Below are 18,392 nucleotides of genomic sequence, written 5' to 3'. Positions count from 1 at the left end.
GAGAGCCCACTATTGGGGGTAGATCCCTCCTGTGGCCACTCAGTGAGACGCAAAGGGAGAAACCTGATAAGAATGTTTGTATATTGCTGCGGCCTTTGTTCATCAGCATTTGTCCGGCTTTATCAGGATTTCACGGCGTATACGTGAGAGTAGGCTGTTGAGTAAGAATTTAAGACTATGGGCTCCTCCGGACTTGTGCTTGTTCTGTGCCTAGAAGCCATGTGTCCAAGGGCTTTTTGGTTTGTCCTGCAGTTTTGCCCTTGCCCCACCACTTTCCCCCAGAAAACCCGCTCTTTAGCAATCCTGTGTACCAGGAGAGTGAAGTTTAAGAGTCTTGTTTATTGTATTTACGTTGTGTGTTGACTATGTAAGGGTGTGCTGGAGTGAAACTGAATGGAAGGCACTTTTAGCAGTAGTTAGATTAAGTTGTGTTTGTTGTTCTACAGGGGATTGGGAACTTAATTGGATTGGCTTGCTTAACTGTATGGTTCATTGGTCATATGTTGGCAGTGTGTTTACTTTTCTTTTGCTTGGTTGTTAATTGTGTTATTTAAATAAGTGGACTTTTTACTCGGTATCTTTTGCAACTGATCTCAATTTGTAATGTTTTATTCTGATGCTTTAATGGGTATTTGTTTAAAATATGGAATGTTCATAGTATTTGTTGCACCCATAACCTAGCTTTAAGGTGCCATTTAGCTCCTAGCTTTCATATCTCAGTTTCTAACTCAGAGTATGTGTATAAAGAGTTTGACACTTAAACCCCTGTACACACATACAGTTCTTTTACGGAACTGTACTGCAATTGTAGAACAATGTAGAGAGAGAAAATTAAAGAATAGTAAATTTTTGCCAAGGTACCCCCACAGAAAGCAATGGAAGTAAGTCTAACATAAGTGCAAGCCTCAGTTTCTGTAAGGGTGTGTGTGTGTGTGTGTGTATGGGGGAGTGTAAGAGAATGAAGGAAGAATTATAAACAAAAAACCAGAGCCTAAAACGTATGTATGAATGCAATAGAAACAATACAAAGAAAGACTTGGGAATTAAGCCTTAACTGATTTATTCTTGAAAGCTTTTACCAACAAGGAAAGATGGGATCAACTAAATGGAGGACTCCTGCGCGTTAGACAAGTATTTACCTTTTGTTATATAAAATGCAGCAAGTTTAAAATGAACTATTTCATAAAATGTCCTGTGGTTCTAGCATTTTATTATTTCTTAGCAAAGCTGCATGAAAATATACTTGTGACTTGGAATACATCTGAATCTTTTGTATAACGTCAAAGGCTTTGACTGTCACCAAAGATTCCCTCACCCCAGCCAAAGCTCTAAATTTAGACTAAGTTGACTTTTGTCTGTAAAGCAACATACCACGAAAAGCCTCATCAACCTTTATTTAGGCCCAATGAGATTCTGCAGGCTTTGTAACCAAAGTGAAAAGAACGGCATTCCAGTCCAGAACTGCCAAGGGAGCAGAGAAACAAAATTGAAAACTCTGCCAATTGCTCCCAGGGAGGATTTTAATGGAGGCAATTAAAAAAATTCTCTTCTAAACCTTTGCTCTGTGGCATAAAGCCCTGTGATTTGACTATTTGATTCTGTAATATAGTGCAAAATGAATGGAAGAACCAGTAGATAAAGTCAGAATCAAGGGTGAGCCTCATGTCTTTAAATGAGGGTCTGCTATGATCACGTGTGACTCTGTGGAGCATATCTGCAGCACGGCCCTTTTTGTCCCTGTGAGTTGTCATGGGGGACTGAAGAGTTTGTTCTGAGGAGACTGGGAGAGTGTTTTGGAAACTGGCCTGACCGGACTTCACTGGGTCCATCCATTCCAAACTGTCAGCGTCAGTCGCTGAGCAACAACGGTGTGAGAGGGCTAGTGCTTTTTGTCCCTTCTGTGGTCTTCCCATAGGCCAGGGGTCTGCAACCTTTAAGACAAAAAGAGCCACTTGGACCCGTTTCCGAAGAAAAAAAAACTGGGAGCCGCAAAACTCGTCATTATAAAAATAACTTTTTTTGTCACTTTTTTATTATTTCTTTGTTTGACCCCTCAGAATTACTCCTCCTCATAGAAATAAACGTTAAATTAACAAGTTACCTTTTTTTTGGTGTGTGTTCTTCACTCCCCTTCAAAACAGTGACCAGTGTACATGCCCCCTTTCAATGCAGTGACCAGCGTACATGCCCCTTACAATGTAGCGGGCGGGCGGCAAGGTGACGTTGGGACGGTGCATGACTAACGCACGCACCGCCCCCATGTGACGTCACAGCCAGTACAGTGCCCGCCACAGTGGGGAGTGTCGGGGCGCACAATGCGCCTCCTCCCCTCGCTAGTATCTGCCCCGGAGCCGCGGCAAAGGTGTAAAAGAGCCACATGCGGCTCCGGAGCCGCGGGTTGCCGACCCCTGCCATAGGCTGACACTCTAACTGTCATACCACACTGAAATAAGAAGTTTCCTAACAACTTTCAGCACCCTTAGAAACTACAGTTCCCAGGAAGCTCTGGGGGAAGCCATGACTGTTGAAAGGGGTTTAAATGTATAGTGAAGATTGGGCTGCAAAGTTTTGCAGATCCCTTGAGGCAGTCTGAAGGCTGCTGGGGTCCTTTTTAAAAAGCTCCAAAATACGTCACCCAGCCACCCACAGCCTGGGAACAGACATGCTTCTTTCTGTAGGATTCTTCTGAGAGCAATGGAACATCACCAAGTCCTGTTGCTCCCAGGGGGCTTCGCTTTATTGGAATTGGAGGTGTGTGCAATAGCTGCTCCAGGCTGTGGAGACAGACAGCCTTTTCTGGGCTTATTCAAAAGGATATTTTTAAGGGATAGAGATGACCCTGAAGGCCTTGGATTGCCACACAAACGGATCTGCAGGACCGCAGGTTCTAATATAGACCCGTGATCTGATCCAGGACATGATCCATCTGGATCAAATTGGGTAAGTCTGCTTTTTAATCAGGATTCTGCATATTCCTGTTGCATCCCTTTTTCACAGGTAGGGTGATTCTAGTACCAGCTAAATTTGTGAAATTTCCTTTTAAAGCCATCTACAGAGGAGAGACTGCTAGAACCAGCAAGGGCAAGATTTTCCACCTTCAGTGTCCCACTTCCATGACTGGAGCCCTTTTAAAGAGGAGATTCTGCGTAAGTGCTTATTCTTGCTCTCTCAACATTTTCAAATGTATTTGGCATTTTGAGACTTTTGAAATGTTAAGTTTTTGTTTGGAAATATTATCATTTTGTATTGTTTGTTCTTTGCAGTTGTGGTGTTCATTATTTGTAAGCTGCTGGGGGGGGGTGTTGTGCTTTTTTTTGGCCGAAAAGCAACAGTAACACAATTTAGTGCTTAGTGTAGCAGTGCCAACACTATAGAACTCCCTGCCTATTGATATCAAGCAGGCATCTTCACTGGAGTCTTTTCGGCATCTGCAAAAACATTCTTGTTTAGACAAGGTGACCCAGATGCTTTAAAAGTTGAGGTAATTTTAATCTGATTCAGTATTTTGAATTTTGTTTTAAAGTACAGTTGTGAATTTTGCTTGATTTTATTGTTTTATTTTCCATAAACTGCTTTGAGGGTTTTTTATGATCAAGTGATATATAAATTTTATGAAATAAATAAATATAGCATTAGAGTTCCAGGACACAGTAAGAAATTTCACCTTTTTGACATGCCTGGAACATGTATTTACTCAGGCTATGTGAGGGTAACTAAAGGGTCCCACAACCATTACACTTTTCTACTGCAGGGGGTTGGACTCGATCGCCCTTATGGTCTCTTCCAACTCTATGATTCTTTCCAATTTCATTCTCTGTCACAAGAACCATCTTTTTCATTGAAAATACAACCCAATGGCTGGCTTAAAGGGAGACACCACTAAAGGGCTGTACAACAATTATTTGATGAACAATTAAAGGAATTAAGAGTGGAAACAGAAAATGTTCAATGGAAATGTACTGGATGAAGAAGAGGCTGAAGAAGATTTACAGCTTTCAGGGGAAAACACTAATGATGATTTGCCACATCAAGAGAATGGCTTTACACAGATGTCTGAAGGACAGGAACCATATAATGTTGGAGCTATGATCTTGAAGGAGAAATTAAGAAATATTCTGTGTCAGCAGAGACAGGGTTGAGAAAGAAAGGTCTTTGTGTACAGTTTGGATTGAATTCAGAGGAAACAGCAACTAAGTCTCTTGCAACATTTTTGGAAAAAGAATGGAAGAGAAGGAACGGAAATCATATTTTTCTAAAAAATGACAGAAAATCATGGCCAATCTGAAATGGGATTGGAAAGAAATGGATTTGGGTGTGAATTAATGACTATAAAATAAGTAACCAAGTATGGATCATTGTCTTATTACATAACACCAGCAAATAAGCTCTTGAGAGAATAAAGAACAAAGAATGATTTTTTTTTTTAATATTGGAGATGAAGTTGGGTTGGAGGAACACTATTGCTGGCTGACTTGTAATAAGTACTGGATAACTTCTTTTGGAATTCTTGTTTGAAAAGAAAAAAGAATGAACTTGAGATGCCCAAACTGAAGAAAACTGGGAAAACATTGTATAGCAGATGGAGGAACAGCTAGATATTACTCTGGATTGAATATTTGACTATTTTGAGGAACTGACTGACAAATAGTTAGCATCCCTTTTACTTATTCCCCTTTTCTTCCTTTTTTCTTTAACGTTTTATTGTTATTACTTCCTTTAATATTCTTAGCTTTTTCTTCTCTTTCCCTTTTATTTTTTGTTTTGTTTTTGTTTGTGCTTTGTCTGTTATATTATTTACGGTCCTCTACTCGGGGTTTAAGGAAGGGTTAACTTGCAGATGAAGGTGATGGAGAGTTGATGAAAGACCCTGTGTGAGGGGCAGGGAAAGGAAGATCTCCCAGGATGGGAGGTTGGGAAAAGAAAGGGAAGCTCCCAGGTGAGAGCTGGGAGGATCTATCTTTCTCTGTGTTGGTCAAGTTACGATTTACCTCTGAAAGAGGTGTGCTTCTTTTTCTCTTCTTCTTTGTTTTGTTTTTGTTTAGATTAATTTTTTATTTTAATGTATTAATAAAATATTATAGATAAATAATAAAAAGAGTAATCTTTTTAGGTAGCTGATGTCTGTTTTGCTTTCTACCTCAAGCCACATGACACAACATGACTCAACACGATATAAATGAGCCTTAGACTTGGAAAAACATCAAGAGACTCTCGAAAGGCTATGCCATTCAGTGAACATTGGGAGAAAGATTCACTGTCACAAAATGTGTATTTAAAGAGTTGCTATCGTTACCTGCAAGTTGTTCTTTTCTATCTTCCGCTGGAGTATCTGAAGGCACTTGGTGAAGTCTGTTAAGTCTTGATCTGGGGTCTCTATGAGTTCACACCCCTATGGGAGGTAATAAAACAGCAGAAAGAAAAGGGCAGATGTTCAGGATCAAGCACAACTTCAGAATCAAGCATCACTGTTTTCCTTGCTTTTTGCTGCTTTGATACTTGTGTCTCGGTATAGAAAGAACTCTTTTCAAAATACGGACTTCAATCCAGCTCCATTTAGAGACAAGCTTTTACAAATACATGTCAATATGTATTTTTCATGATGAAGTCTCTAATTCTGTGGCTGTTGTGACATCAGAAAGCAGGTTTCTGCTACTTGTGACCTACCAAACCCAATGAAACCCACCCAATGAAGGCATGTGGTTTTTTTATTAATTGGTTGTTATTGATGTACAAGATTCAATGAATTTAAATTCAGGAGCACCACTGGAAACCTCATAACCTTAACCTTAACTCCATAAGCAATCAATATTTATAAACATTGTGTATGATGCTGTAAGATAAGGCATGCATTGTGGCCTATTAGAGGGATGGTAACATTCTTATGCTGAACGCTGAACACAGTTTCTGTGCGTGTTGTGGAGAAAGGTGAGTGGCAGATAGGGCTTGCCAACCTGGGAAGGTGGCCCATCTAGGAGAAGGAAACTCTGATCTTAAACCTCCACTGCCTTGTGGGATATCTTCAGAAGAAGAAAGGCTAAGGAGTAAACTCTACAAAAATCTGGAGTGGGGGCCCTAAGATGGTTGGATGGCGTCTTGTACGCCTCCTTCTGGCAACTCCTGCAGCCAAGCTGCTGCCAGATGCATTGCTCTGCTTTCCTTCGGACCACGTCAGCGAGGTCAAGGGGTGTGTGTGTCACTATGGTGCATCTAACACAGCAGTTTGACAAATAGAAGTCAACAACATATAATGCCACAATACTCCCCACACCCGCTTCCTCTTCTGTCAACATGTAAAAGTGATGTGGAGAGAAAAGCTTTATATTTATCATAACTGACCTTAACGTGGTGACCTGTTTCCAAATGTTTGTGTTAGCATATGAATACTACTAACAATTCCAGCAACAGTAAATTCTGGAGAGAGGTCATTTAGCAAACTCAAGTTAATTAAGAATCATTTGAGGACTACAGTGTCTCAGGAACTTGTTGTGGATTTGGCCAGGGTAAATACTGAATTCAACATTGCCAAAACAATTACCGTATTTTTCGCCCCATAAGACGCACTTTTCCCCCTCCAAAAATGAAGGGGAAATGTGCCTGCGTCTTATGGGGCGAATGCAGGCTTTCGCTGAAGCCTGGAGAGCGAGGGGGGTCGGTGCGCACCAACCCCTCTCGCTCTCCAGGCTTCAGGAAGCTCTGCGCAACCCTCGGGAGACCGGCTCCGAGGGTTGCGCAGAGCTGCCTGCAATCCCGGGACCAGCGCAGCTCTGCGCGGCCACCGGGAGCCGGGGAAGCTCCGCCCCGCTCCCGGTGGCCGCACAGAGCTGCCTGCGGTCCTGGGACCAGTGCAGCTCTGCGCTGCCATCCGGAGCGGGGCGCTAAGCTCCGCCCCGCTCCCGGTGGCCGTGCAGAGCTGCCTGCGGTCCTGGGACCAGCGCAGCTCTGTGCCGCCATCCCGAGCGGGGCGTTAAGTCCCGCCCCGCTCGGGATGGCGGCACAGAGCTGCCTGCCGTCCCGGGACTGGTGCACTTCTCCCCATCGCCAGCCCCACAAGCTCGGGGGACAGCGGGGAGGCAGAGCGTGCCTTCCCACTGTTCCCCGACCTGGTTCTTCCAGCCCCGCACCTGGGGGGGGGGGAAATAATTTTTTTTTCTTTATTCCCCCCCCCCAAAAAAAAACTAGGTGCGTCTTATGGGCCGGAGCGTCTTATGGGGTGCAAAATACGGTAATTTTCATACTGTGATTTTAAGTATTTCACAAAAAAGGCCAGAAAAGCCATTTTTTTAAAAAAAAGTAAATGTATATATAACTTTTTTACTAATGCTAATGCCTCCAGGCATAGGGCAGTATATAAATTCAACAAACAAACAAACAAACAAACAAACAAATATGATGAGCTGATCTGCATTGCCATATAAAATGATGCTTTGATGTGTACAGTCATACCTTGGGTTGAATGTGCTTCAGGTTGCGCGCTTTCGGGTTGCACTCCGCGGCAACCCGGAAGTGACGGAGCATGTTACTTCCAGGTTTTCCAGCTCGCACATGCACAGACGCTCAAATTGATGTCAGGCACATGCACGGAAGCGGCAAAACGCTACCCACGCAGACATGCCGTCGCGTCTTACGTTCTATTCAGGATGCGAAAGGGCTCCGGAATGGATCCTGTTCGCATCCCGAGGTACCACTGTATCCACTGTATTGTATACCACTGTATTGTAGCATAAACAAAGGTGTTCATATCAAATACACTTTCTTAACTCTGGTCCTCTTATTTTATACTTCCTCCACAATAAATATTAATAACAGCAAAAGGTCTTAAATGAAGAAAATTAACTGCTGGTGCCTTACTATAAGAAAAGGAGCAGCAAATCTACTCCCAAAGGCTGCCATCATTGACAATAATTGCCATTGTTTTCCTATAGAAAAGGGGAGCTTCTTTCCAGGTCCCACCTCATAATGAGACCAGCGAATGGCTGAGGTGGTGGACACTGACCCTGAACATGGCATCATGATGAAAAGGACAAACTACAACGGAGGAAAGCTTGTGAAGCTCCATCTCTCACATGACTTTCCAAGGTTTTTAGCAAGCTAAGTTTCTGAAGCTCAGCACCCTGCATAGAACCATTTGCTGATTTTAGCCCCCTACCTATAGCTCACCTATTATGGAATGCTTGAATCAGAGGGCACAAAAACATCATTTTCCTATAGCTTGGTGAGTTTGTTTTAAGTATTTCTTTTCTTTTTTTAAAAAAATAAGACTCCTTACATACTGCACTAAGTTATAGGTGTCAAGATTATGTTAAAATGGAGCAATACACAAGTTCGCATCTCTTAATTCAGTGCTCAAACAGTTCCTAAGCTGCTGCTAAAGAGCTGAGTAAGGAATAGTGAAGTATGTCCACCATATAAAGTCACCATTCAATGAGGTTTCAAGGATACAAAATACCTATATAGCGTCATAAATTATAATAAGGACCACAGTTGCTAGATTTAGAGTTTCCTTCACCCACTACTTCAAGGTCTCTTTAAAGGCTTTGTGGCTCTATCCATATATGATTCATTTCATACTTTTACCTTGTACTGTAGTGACTGATAAGAAAATTAGGTCCTCACCAGTGAGCCCCTCTATATTATGAGTCTGAACATACCATTTAAAGCTCAGGAAAGGCTAATAAAACAAAAGACGACAGCTTTAAAAAATATAGGTCCAGAAATTCAAAAAGTAAAGCATCATCTGCCAGCAGATAACTAAATCCAGACTTGCAAATATACCGTATTTACTCAAGTCTAATGTGCCATTGAATCTAATGTGCACCTCAATTTTCAAAACCTTGAAACCAAAAAGTATTTGCTGGCGAATGTAAGTGTGCAATCGAATCTAATGCGCACCTTAATTTTCGCAACATTATTTGGCCAAAAAAGGTGAGCATTAGATTTGAGTAAATACATAAATTATCTGTTGGGATCACAGAATATTTATTAGAATTCTCAGATTCTCAGGGTCACCTAAATTCCTTGGTAAGTTACTGAGGAATGACACAGTATTTTTCTCTTACATATAAATATGGCCTCAGTCTACTTGTTGACTGTGCATGTACATGAGTTCACGTGCGAAAATGTAATGTGTTCGGTAACTGTTACTGAAATAACAACTACTGCTTGTGGGAGAATTTGTGATTTGCAAGTCCACATGTTACTGATTGCCTGGCAAGCGTGACTGCCACTTCTGCGTGCTTTGCAACCACACTGCTTCAGGAACACCCCAAATTCTACTGACACATGGGAAGGGCAAATTGATGTAGGTAACTCCTCAAGGTGATGCTGAGGGCTCCAGGAAGAGGTGGTGCAGGCCTGGGACAGAACTGGATCATACACACATCCACAGGGACGCGGACTTATAAAAAATATTGGGGGGGCCCGGGAAAGCTCGTGAAATGTAAATAAGCTCATGAATATGCAAATAAGCTCATGAATATGCAAATAAAGTGGCGCCGCCCCCTCGTGAGCGAATAGGGGAGAGCGTGCTGCTGCCTATTAATCAGCTCCGGAACAGCTGATATGCGGGAAACCTGGGGCTAGAGGCAGAAGCCCCCGCCCCCGGGGATTCCCCTGTTCTCGCGGGGGACGGCCGGGGCTCTCCAGCTAGGGCGCGCGGCTGGCTGGCTGGCTGGGGAGGGAGCAGGTGGGGAGGAGGCGGGGGACGGCGGCAAGGGCGCCCGAGATTATTGGGGGGGCTGAGCCCCCCCCAAATTTTTTTTGAGGGGGCTCAAGCCCCCTCAAGCCCCATGGAGTCGGCGCCTATGCACATCCACACGACTGTTGCATCTCAAACGTTACATCCAGAGCAGGATGGGATGTGACCATGCAGAAGGAACAACCAGATGGAACAACTACTGTGTTTATGCTTGTCCACATGAGGTGCCCTCTTATGGAAGAAAAGCACTGTCTTTGTAGTTGCAGAGAGAATCTATAATATATGGCGACTGTTTAAATACAATCTTCTGCTGTTTCTAAGAAATTAACCTCTAGGCTCTCAATCTCAACAGCCCATTGTCTATAACAGCTTTTCTTGAAAGAATGAAACCAAGAGGACAGCTGGTGTTTCAGGACCAACATAAGCTGCTGGAACTAGAAGAATGACAAAGAGGTCACACTTTTACTCTTAGATTAAAAAATAAAGACTGTTTTTCCCCAGGGTCTCCCTCTCTCTTTTTTGCTCCAGAGTACCAGACAAGTAAGCAGTTTACAGATACTGGTTTATAAATAAGAGATATAAAACGCCATCAGCACTCTTTGCTTCACTACTTTGGCACTAGCTGACATTTTAAAATCCATTTCCTTGCAGATTTGATCTGGTATCTGTAGGCAGAATACAGCGGCATTCAGGACTCAGAAAAGCTGAACTGACATAAAACCATTTCATTGATCTTGGAAATAAGTCCACAGAAATTATTAGCCGACAAATAATTTTACTAGTCCACTTGCCCACATGTTTCGTTCGTTTTTGTGACACAATGGTGCCCCCCCCCATGAAAGAAATTACACTCTGTCGATGTCAGGAGTCCAGGTTCCGGCTTGATAACACAGTAAGCATAGGTAATTAAAAAGGAGGATTTATTGCAAAAACAAACAGATAGCTCTGGGCGGCTCTAACAAAGCTGCCGACATTATCATTCAAAATGACCCTTCTGAAGACGCCTTCCGGTTCCTGCAGAAGATATTGAACTTTCACACCTTACATCTCTTGTTTTGCTTCCTGTCCAGCGGCCCTCCCATTTGCCAACTCTTTGGACTTATTGGATCAGCTCCAACCTCTTCCTGTTCCTCTAGACCAGAGGTTCTCAACTCGTGGGTCCCCAGATGTCATCCCTGAGCTCTGGCCTTCCTAGCTAGGGGTGATAGGAGTTGTAGTTCAACAACATCAGGGGACCCACAGGTTGAGAACCGCTGATCTAGACTGTCTCTGTGTCTGTTTGCACTTGTTTGAGCTTCCTGAGAGCTTTGGCTGTGTTCCAGCCTGCTCTCAGTTGTTCTCTTGGCAACCGGCATTCCAATGTCCGAGGGAGTCGCACTGGGCACTGGCCGCTGTTCTGCCTGCGTCAAATCTAAACCTCTTTGTTCTGCAGCCGGCTGTAAAGTTCCACTAGGAGCTGGCCCATTCCTGACAGCTGAGCTGCTCTTACTGATTCCTGCTCACCACAAGTGACCACATAAATAAGTGTTTTACAAGCCGCTGTTAGACATGGAGTCCAATCCAAAAACCTCCATATTATATGTTGGCACCGTTCTCCTGTTCCTCTCTCACAAAAGCCTGGGAGGTCAATACTGAGGCATAATTCATGTAAACGAGTGGTTTCATGCTCAGCAGGGTAATTGTGAGCACATTTTAAAGCAGCCAACCAACCAACCAACCAACCAGCCAGCCATTGCTAGGACTAAACAGGTAGTAAAGCTTATCAGTGAAAAACAACTGTTTGTCAAAATTTTTGGCACAGAGCTGTTTGATGATGATGCTTTGTGGCAGCAACAGGGAATCTGTGGTTCTCAGATGTGGCCTCACCATGCCTGGCTGTTGGCCACGCTGCCCGGGGCTGATGGGAGCTGGGTTTCTACAACTCCAGAAGGACCAGTGCCTGATTTACATACATTCAGAGCAGATTGTAGCCCAGGGCCTCATAATCTAGAGCGGCCTCGGCCTCTTGCAATTTTCTTTTTTAAAGCATGCAGATTTTACTACCTAGGCTCAGTTGCTTAGTAACATTAAGCACATGACATATGAGCCTATGACTGTATAACAGTTACAAAAGTGCATATTAATGTTTAGTAAAGTTTGCAGAGGCTTTAAAGCTATTTAGAATCAAATTATAAAGTTAAGGTATGAAGCAATAAGTGTTCAGATTACTGTCTATCATTATAGTGTGCATTTTGAGAACAAGTGAGTATTCTTTTATATCATTGTGAATCACAATAATATTTAATTTTGACTTTTTGTGAAACTAATAATGAGTAAGCAATATGAAAGTGGTGCTAGTAAATGAAAGTGACAAAAAGAACACAACATTTAAAGGCAACCATGTCATATTGCTTTGTACAGCAGGCAGAAACAGCCCTATGTTGTTGTTGTGGTTCACAGTAAATATCACAATGTATATAAACAGAATAAAAACAATAACCCAATAACACCCCCCCCCGAAAAGAGCCACATTTTAAAAGGGTATAGGATATCAAATAGACCAACCAAAAGCCTGGTTAAAAAGGAACATTTTTGCCTGGCGCCTAAAGGTGTGTAATGAAGGCGCCAGGCTAACTTCCCTGGGGAGAGCACCCCACAAATGGGGAGCCACTGCAGAGAAGGCCATGTTCTCGCGTTGCCACCTTCCGGACCTCTCGAGGAGGAGGCTGACGAAGGAGGGCCTCAGATGATGATCTCAGGGCCCAGGTAGGTTCATATGGAAAGAGATGGTCCTTGAGGTATTGCAGTCCTGAGCCCTTTAAGGCTTTGTTGGTCAAAACCAATTGGTCAAAACCTGGCTACTGAATTCTGCACTACCTGAAGTTTCTGCTGAAATCATTTGCTTTGCTTTCAAATTCTTTTAGGACAGTAATGAGCTTGAACTGCTTCTTTTGGTGTAACTATCTTGTGACATGTTCCTTCAGCACTTTGTGTTAATTCTTTGGTTTTTTGGTTTTCATAGAATCATAGATTTTCATTGTCACTTTCTCCAGACATTTCTGTACTTCTAGTGGTAGTTACTGACAACAGTTCTCCTTGAAGTTCTTGGGAGGTTGCGTTTTGTATGTAAGCTAGTTGTTCTTCAGTCTGTGCAGACTGCCCAGTGTGGTCTACCTCATTTTCTTCAACTTGTAAACATGGACGTTATGTATCTGAGGGTGTTACTTGAGGAATGCTTTTCAGCCCCGTGGAACCTTCAATGGTTTCGCAGGGCTCAATCCTATCCCCCATGTTGTTTAATATCTACACTTCCACCTGTACATCAAAGAAGCTCACCTTGAAAAATAAAATTTCAGCCACCAAAACATGTATAAAATAATACTCCAGGAGAAAGTTCACACATCTTTTCCAAATGTGGAAACAAATTTCAGATTCTTCCTGTGTTTAATGGTGAAATATCATTTTCTAGACTAGAGGATAAAGAATGATCCATGGTCAACAATGTCCCAAGACCAATTGCCTGATCTAAGCATTGTCTGCATAGAAAATGATTTACTGATTTTATTGATATAATTGATAAGTTTGCTTGAAAGAAACTGTTCTGACTTCTTATATAGTATAATGTTATAATATAGCTATGATTCCTCTGCGAATGTTCCGTGTGAATGTCTTAATTATTTCCCTACTTCTATAAACTTATTAAAGGTTATAAATTAATAAACAATCTTTTTATCAATGCTAGCGTTTCAGCAATGCTCTACTTTCAATGAGTAGATAAAGAAGAGAATGATTTTTTTCTTTCTCATGATCAAAGGCTATTCAGTTTGGGCTTCCCAAGGTCTCCCAGCCCAGGGCTTCTGGCTGCTTGAATCTGGTCCTGCCTGAGGCGGTCGCCTTACCTTGCTTCATGGGTGGGTCAGCCCAGAATAAAGATCTGCATTGGAATCTGCTGCCCATGTGGACCCTGCACCTTAAGTGGTTCTTCACCTTGCCTCATGGCTGGGCTGGCCTGGCCACTGGCATAAGGCACAAAACGTATGGAAACACTGCACACCTCCTCAAACCAAGAGCTATATGAACTTGTCAAATTTGACAACTGCTCTCCCAGCCCCTCTGCTGCTGAAACTTTTAACGTCAGCAGATGCTGGTTCCTTCGCCCCTCTTCCTCCCTATCTTGAAGTGTTATTTTTCAAAGTAGTTAACTCTCTGAGACAGCATCTGGTTTCTGGTTGACTGTGGATTTTTTACAACATATATTTACTATGACAGTTGCAGCAGCAAAAGAGTTTTTCCACATCACTTTCAAGGGCTCTTCCTTAATACTACCTTTTCTTTCTTTAAAAGACTGTAATTATTGCATAAGCTTTCAAAATGTAAAAAAAGGACCAGAAAGATGGAACAAACCTTCTGAACAATTTATATCACTTGTTGTTGTTGTTGTTGTTATTATTATTAGAATTAGAATTATTAGTATTTATATACCGCCCTATACCTGGAGGTCTCAGGGCGGTTCACAGAAAAGATCAACATAAAAACCACTATATAACCAAAATAGCAACAACCAAATAACACCTCCTCTCTTAGAAGAGATGCATTTATGATACCAGCAAGATTTGGGGTGGTGGGGTGAAGCATTTTACTTGGCTTGTTGGCTTGCAGCACAGAGGCTGGCCCAGGTGTGCATGCTGAGGTCCACTCCTGTGGCAATGGAGCCTTGGCAGCTACCTGACCTGGGGTTACTGGGGCTAATGCTGGGCCTGGCTCAAATGTGGTAGCCCCAGTTATTTCAGGTGGGAGATTAAATGGTGTGGGGACTGGGATGTGTAAGAGCCTGAGAACTAATGATGCACACACCTGGTTAATGAGCTGGGCAGGTGAAGAAGATGTAGGAGATGGGCAGGTGTACCCACAACAATTTCTAGGAAAAGGCATGGAAGAGTAAGTATGCTTGGAGAGGGGACACAATTTTATTAACTTTGGAAAACACCAAACAGTAGCACAGTAGTACAATAACTTGTTTGAAAATCTCCCATTACTCTCACCAAAGGGTTCAATTATACCCCCACCTGTGAAACGTTAACTCTAGCAGCCTTCCAATCAGTGATAGTGTGTTCAAGCAACATGAAGTCTCTAATTGTAATGCTTCCTCTGAAAATTCTGTTGTATGATGAAGGGCAGCAAAACAATGTAATTCTTGCAATGTAAACTTCACAGGGGGCCACATACATTCTGCTTGAAATCATGTGTGCCACTTTCTCAGCCAGTGATATGCACAAGAAAGCTCCAGGCTAGATTGAGAAATTGCCACAGGCAGGTGGTGCCAAGAGCCCAAATAAGTTCCACTGGTGCTACAGGAGGAGAATGTGGTGACCTAGTTTGGCCAGATGGCAGGATCCCAAAGGACGTGCTTTATAGGGAGCTGGCTTCCAGCAACAGGCATGCTGGTAGACCAACTCTGTGTTACAAATATATTTGACATGAACGCTGGCACCATCAACCCTGCCTTCTGGGAATCCCTTGCAGATAACCACGGCGCCTGGAGACAATCAGTCAGGGTCATGTATCCACAGCAGTGACCAGAGAAGGAATGACTGCTGGGAGGAGCACAGAAAGAGGAAAAGCCATGGTGCACCTGTAGCAGCAAAACCGGGTTCCTTCATCTGCCCCCACTCCACCAAAACGTGTCCCTCCCACATTGGTCTCTACAGGCACAGCAAGCACTGCAACTCTCTATAACCATTTGACTCCATCCCTGAAGATTGTCTCCTGAGACAGGCTGATACCAACCAACAGAAAATCACACCACTGAAACAGGAGAGGAAGGAGTGCATTTGGGACCTGCTGTAGAATTGCTGCGGCTAAGGTATGGGCTTGCACTCCCCTTAGAGGGCTAAGTTCATAGCTTGTGGGTCCTCCTGAACTCGGCAATTTGCAGCAGCACAGGTAGAAGAAATGGAGGAAGTGAGAGATTTTACTTTCTTGGGCTCCATGATCACTGCAGATAGTGTCAGCAGTCATGAAATTAAAAGACGCCTGCTTCTTGGGAGAAAAGCAATGACAAACCTAGACAGCATCTTAAAAAGCAGAGACATCACCTTGCCAACAAAGGTCAGTATAGTTAAAGCCATGGTTTTCCCAGTAGTGATGTATGGAAGTGAGAGCTGGACCATAAAGAAGGCTGGTCGCCGAAGAATTGATGCTTTTGAATTATGGTGCTGGAGGAGGCTCTTTAGAGTCCCGTGGACTGCAAGAAGATCAAACGTATCCATTCTTAAGGAAATCAGCCCTGAGTGCTCACTGGAAGGACAGATCCTGAAGCTGAGACTCCCAATATTTTGGCCACCTCATGAGAAGAGAAGACTCCCTGGAAAAGACCCTGATGCTGGGAAAGATGGAGGGCACAAGGAGAAAGGGACGACAGAGAATGAGATGGTTGGACAGTGTTCTCGAAGTTACCAACATGAGTTTGACCAAACTGCGGGAGGCAGTGGAAGACAGGAGTGCCTGGTGTGCTCTGGTTCATGGGGTCACGAAGAGTCGGACATGACTAAACGACTAAACAACAACAAGGTATGCTTTTTACAAACTGACTAATACGCCTGCTACAATACTATACAGGACAACTGGAGCTTGTCTCAGCAATGCATGCCCAAGTAAGATCTAGATCAGACTATGGTAACATTTTCAATGTGGTGCTGCCTTTGAAGACAGTTCAGATACTTCAACTGATGCATAATGTTTTTGGTGGGGGCCATGCAACCAGAGCATGTGCTAGCTCTGTACTAGCCACACTGATTGCTGCATGCTGCTGTTTTAATGATTGATGTTTTTTTAATCTCTTGTTGGAAGCTGCCCAAAGTGGCTGGGGAAACCCAGCCAGAGTGGTGGAGTATAAGTAATAAATAATAATAATAATAATAATAATAATAATAATAATAATAATTATTAGGTATTTAAGTACTGTTCTTTGTTTATTCCATTCTTGTTATTCTTCCATGGCTCACACGAGATTTCTAAAATTCTTTCTGAAGTGCAAGTGTTCCTGGCATTAGAAATCTGGGTCTGTTGGCTTTCAGGATTTAAAAAAAATCCTAGGTTAGGTACAGAAGTCATCCAAATGTGATTCACAGCTTTAGGAAGTAGGAAACCTCTCCACTTTCTGTCAGTTATTTCCCAAGCTGTGACTAGTTCCCAAAGTAATCTCTAAATCTGCTAGGAGTCATATATAAACACCAAGATGTTAGGGATCTATTGCCTACAAATCAGGACTTCCGTACCCACCTGTATTCCTTGCTTTCAGCTCCCATTCTCCCTTGCGTTTTCCCTTATTCTATACTTTGGATCATTTCATTGAACTCCTGCTGAATGTATGTGTCAGGGAACTGCCATCGGAGGAACAGGTGGTGGAAGGGCTCACGGAGGCTGGGAGAGACTCAGCAGCTGAAGCAGGGACCAGCAGGGGGAGAGGCCGGTCTCTGAGGGAAAGCGAGCAAGAGGGAGGGCTCAGGGACACGTCCAGCGAGAACAGTGGGGAGGTGTCTGAAGCTCCCATAGGGAGACCCACTCCTCACCGGAAACTGTCACGCCGCGAGTCCAGAAGACGTGTTTCCGTTAAGGAGCTTTTATGCTGGAAGCGATTCCGAAAGCAACCACTGTCGGAATCTGCAAGTGACTAGAGCAGCCATGGCTGAGGGGCTCCGTCACAGACAGAGGTTTGTGGACTTGAACAAACTCTGAGGGACTATCATTTACGCACAAGCAGCTCATCATCCCATCACAGTATGCTAGCACAGATTTTACCTTGATTCTGAAAGTGATGTCTGGATGTTTCCATTCACCCAAGACAGGATGGAAATCTACTCCCAGTGAAGCATGAGCATGGTTCTCCAATGCCTTTGGTCTACCAAATGTCTGTAAAATTCCATGGGTCTCCACATTACTACTATAGTTCTTTGGATTGGCTTGATAATTTACAGTCCTTCTCTCATTCATCCTTATAAAAACTCTGTGAGGGAGGTGTTTAATTCTCCCATCTGACATCCGAGGAACAGAGGCTACAAGAGAGGCTTGCCCAAAGCTATACAGCAATCCATGCTAAAGATGGGCCTTCAGCTCAAGCCAATACAAATCTACATACCATTATCCCCTGGAGTTCTTGGCATGTTACTCATGCTAGATTAACTCAATAGAAGATTGCTGGCAACATAGGGTCATAATATAATACAGAGCATCTGAAGTATTAGGTGGTACATATGTATATGAAATAAATATGTTTTGGTACAGCTGAAATGCCTGCATAGGCCAGATTTCAGATTCCACATGGAATTTGGTGTACTGTACATGAAACAAGAGAAGATAAATAGTGTGGAGTACATTACTGTGAGGGACGCGGGTGGCGCTGTGGGCTAAAGCCTCAACGCCTAGGGCTTGCCGATCGAAAGGTCGGCGGTTCGAATCCCCGCGGCGGGGTGCGCTCCCGCTGCTCGGTCCCAGCGCCTGCCCACCTAGCAGTTCGAAAGCACCCCCGGGGGCAAGTAGATAAATAGGTACCGCTTACCAGCGGGAAGGTAAACGGCGTTCCGTGTGCGGCTCTGGCTCGCCAGAGCAGCGATGTCACGCTGGCCACGTGACCCGGAAGTGTCCCCGGACAGCGCTGGCCCCCGGCCAATAGATGTGAGATGGGCGCACAAACCCCACAGTCTGTCAAGACTGGCCCGTT

General features: G+C 43.5%; 1 protein-coding gene and 1 long non-coding RNA gene across 8 annotated transcripts in view; one reads left to right on the top strand and one right to left on the bottom strand.

Moving 5' to 3' along the window:
• Positions 1 to 18,392, bottom strand: part of TPK1 (thiamin pyrophosphokinase 1) — a 240,775-nt gene that overhangs the window by 80,963 nt on the left and 141,420 nt on the right. For all 7 annotated transcript variants that reach the window (XM_082192914.1, XM_082192919.1, XM_082192915.1 and 4 more), the window contains one exon: positions 5,294 to 5,389. In XM_082192914.1, coding sequence (XP_082049040.1) covers positions 5,294 to 5,389 — 96 coding nt within the window. The remainder of the gene's footprint in view (positions 1 to 5,293; positions 5,390 to 18,392) is intronic.
• LOC309515260 lies at positions 1,135 to 10,194 on the top strand. Its single transcript, XR_014212369.1, has 4 exons — positions 1,135 to 1,915; positions 2,418 to 3,146; positions 7,923 to 8,212; positions 10,047 to 10,194. It is a non-coding gene; the product is annotated as an uncharacterized lncRNA (long non-coding RNA).

The sequence above is a fragment of the Podarcis vaucheri genome, assembly GCF_965113315.1.
Source record: "Podarcis vaucheri genome assembly, chromosome: 12".
NCBI classification, from domain to species: domain Eukaryota; kingdom Metazoa; phylum Chordata; class Lepidosauria; order Squamata; family Lacertidae; genus Podarcis; species Podarcis vaucheri.
The sequence above is the reverse complement of the archived record's forward strand: the minus strand, read 5'-3'. Positions and strand labels throughout refer to the sequence as shown.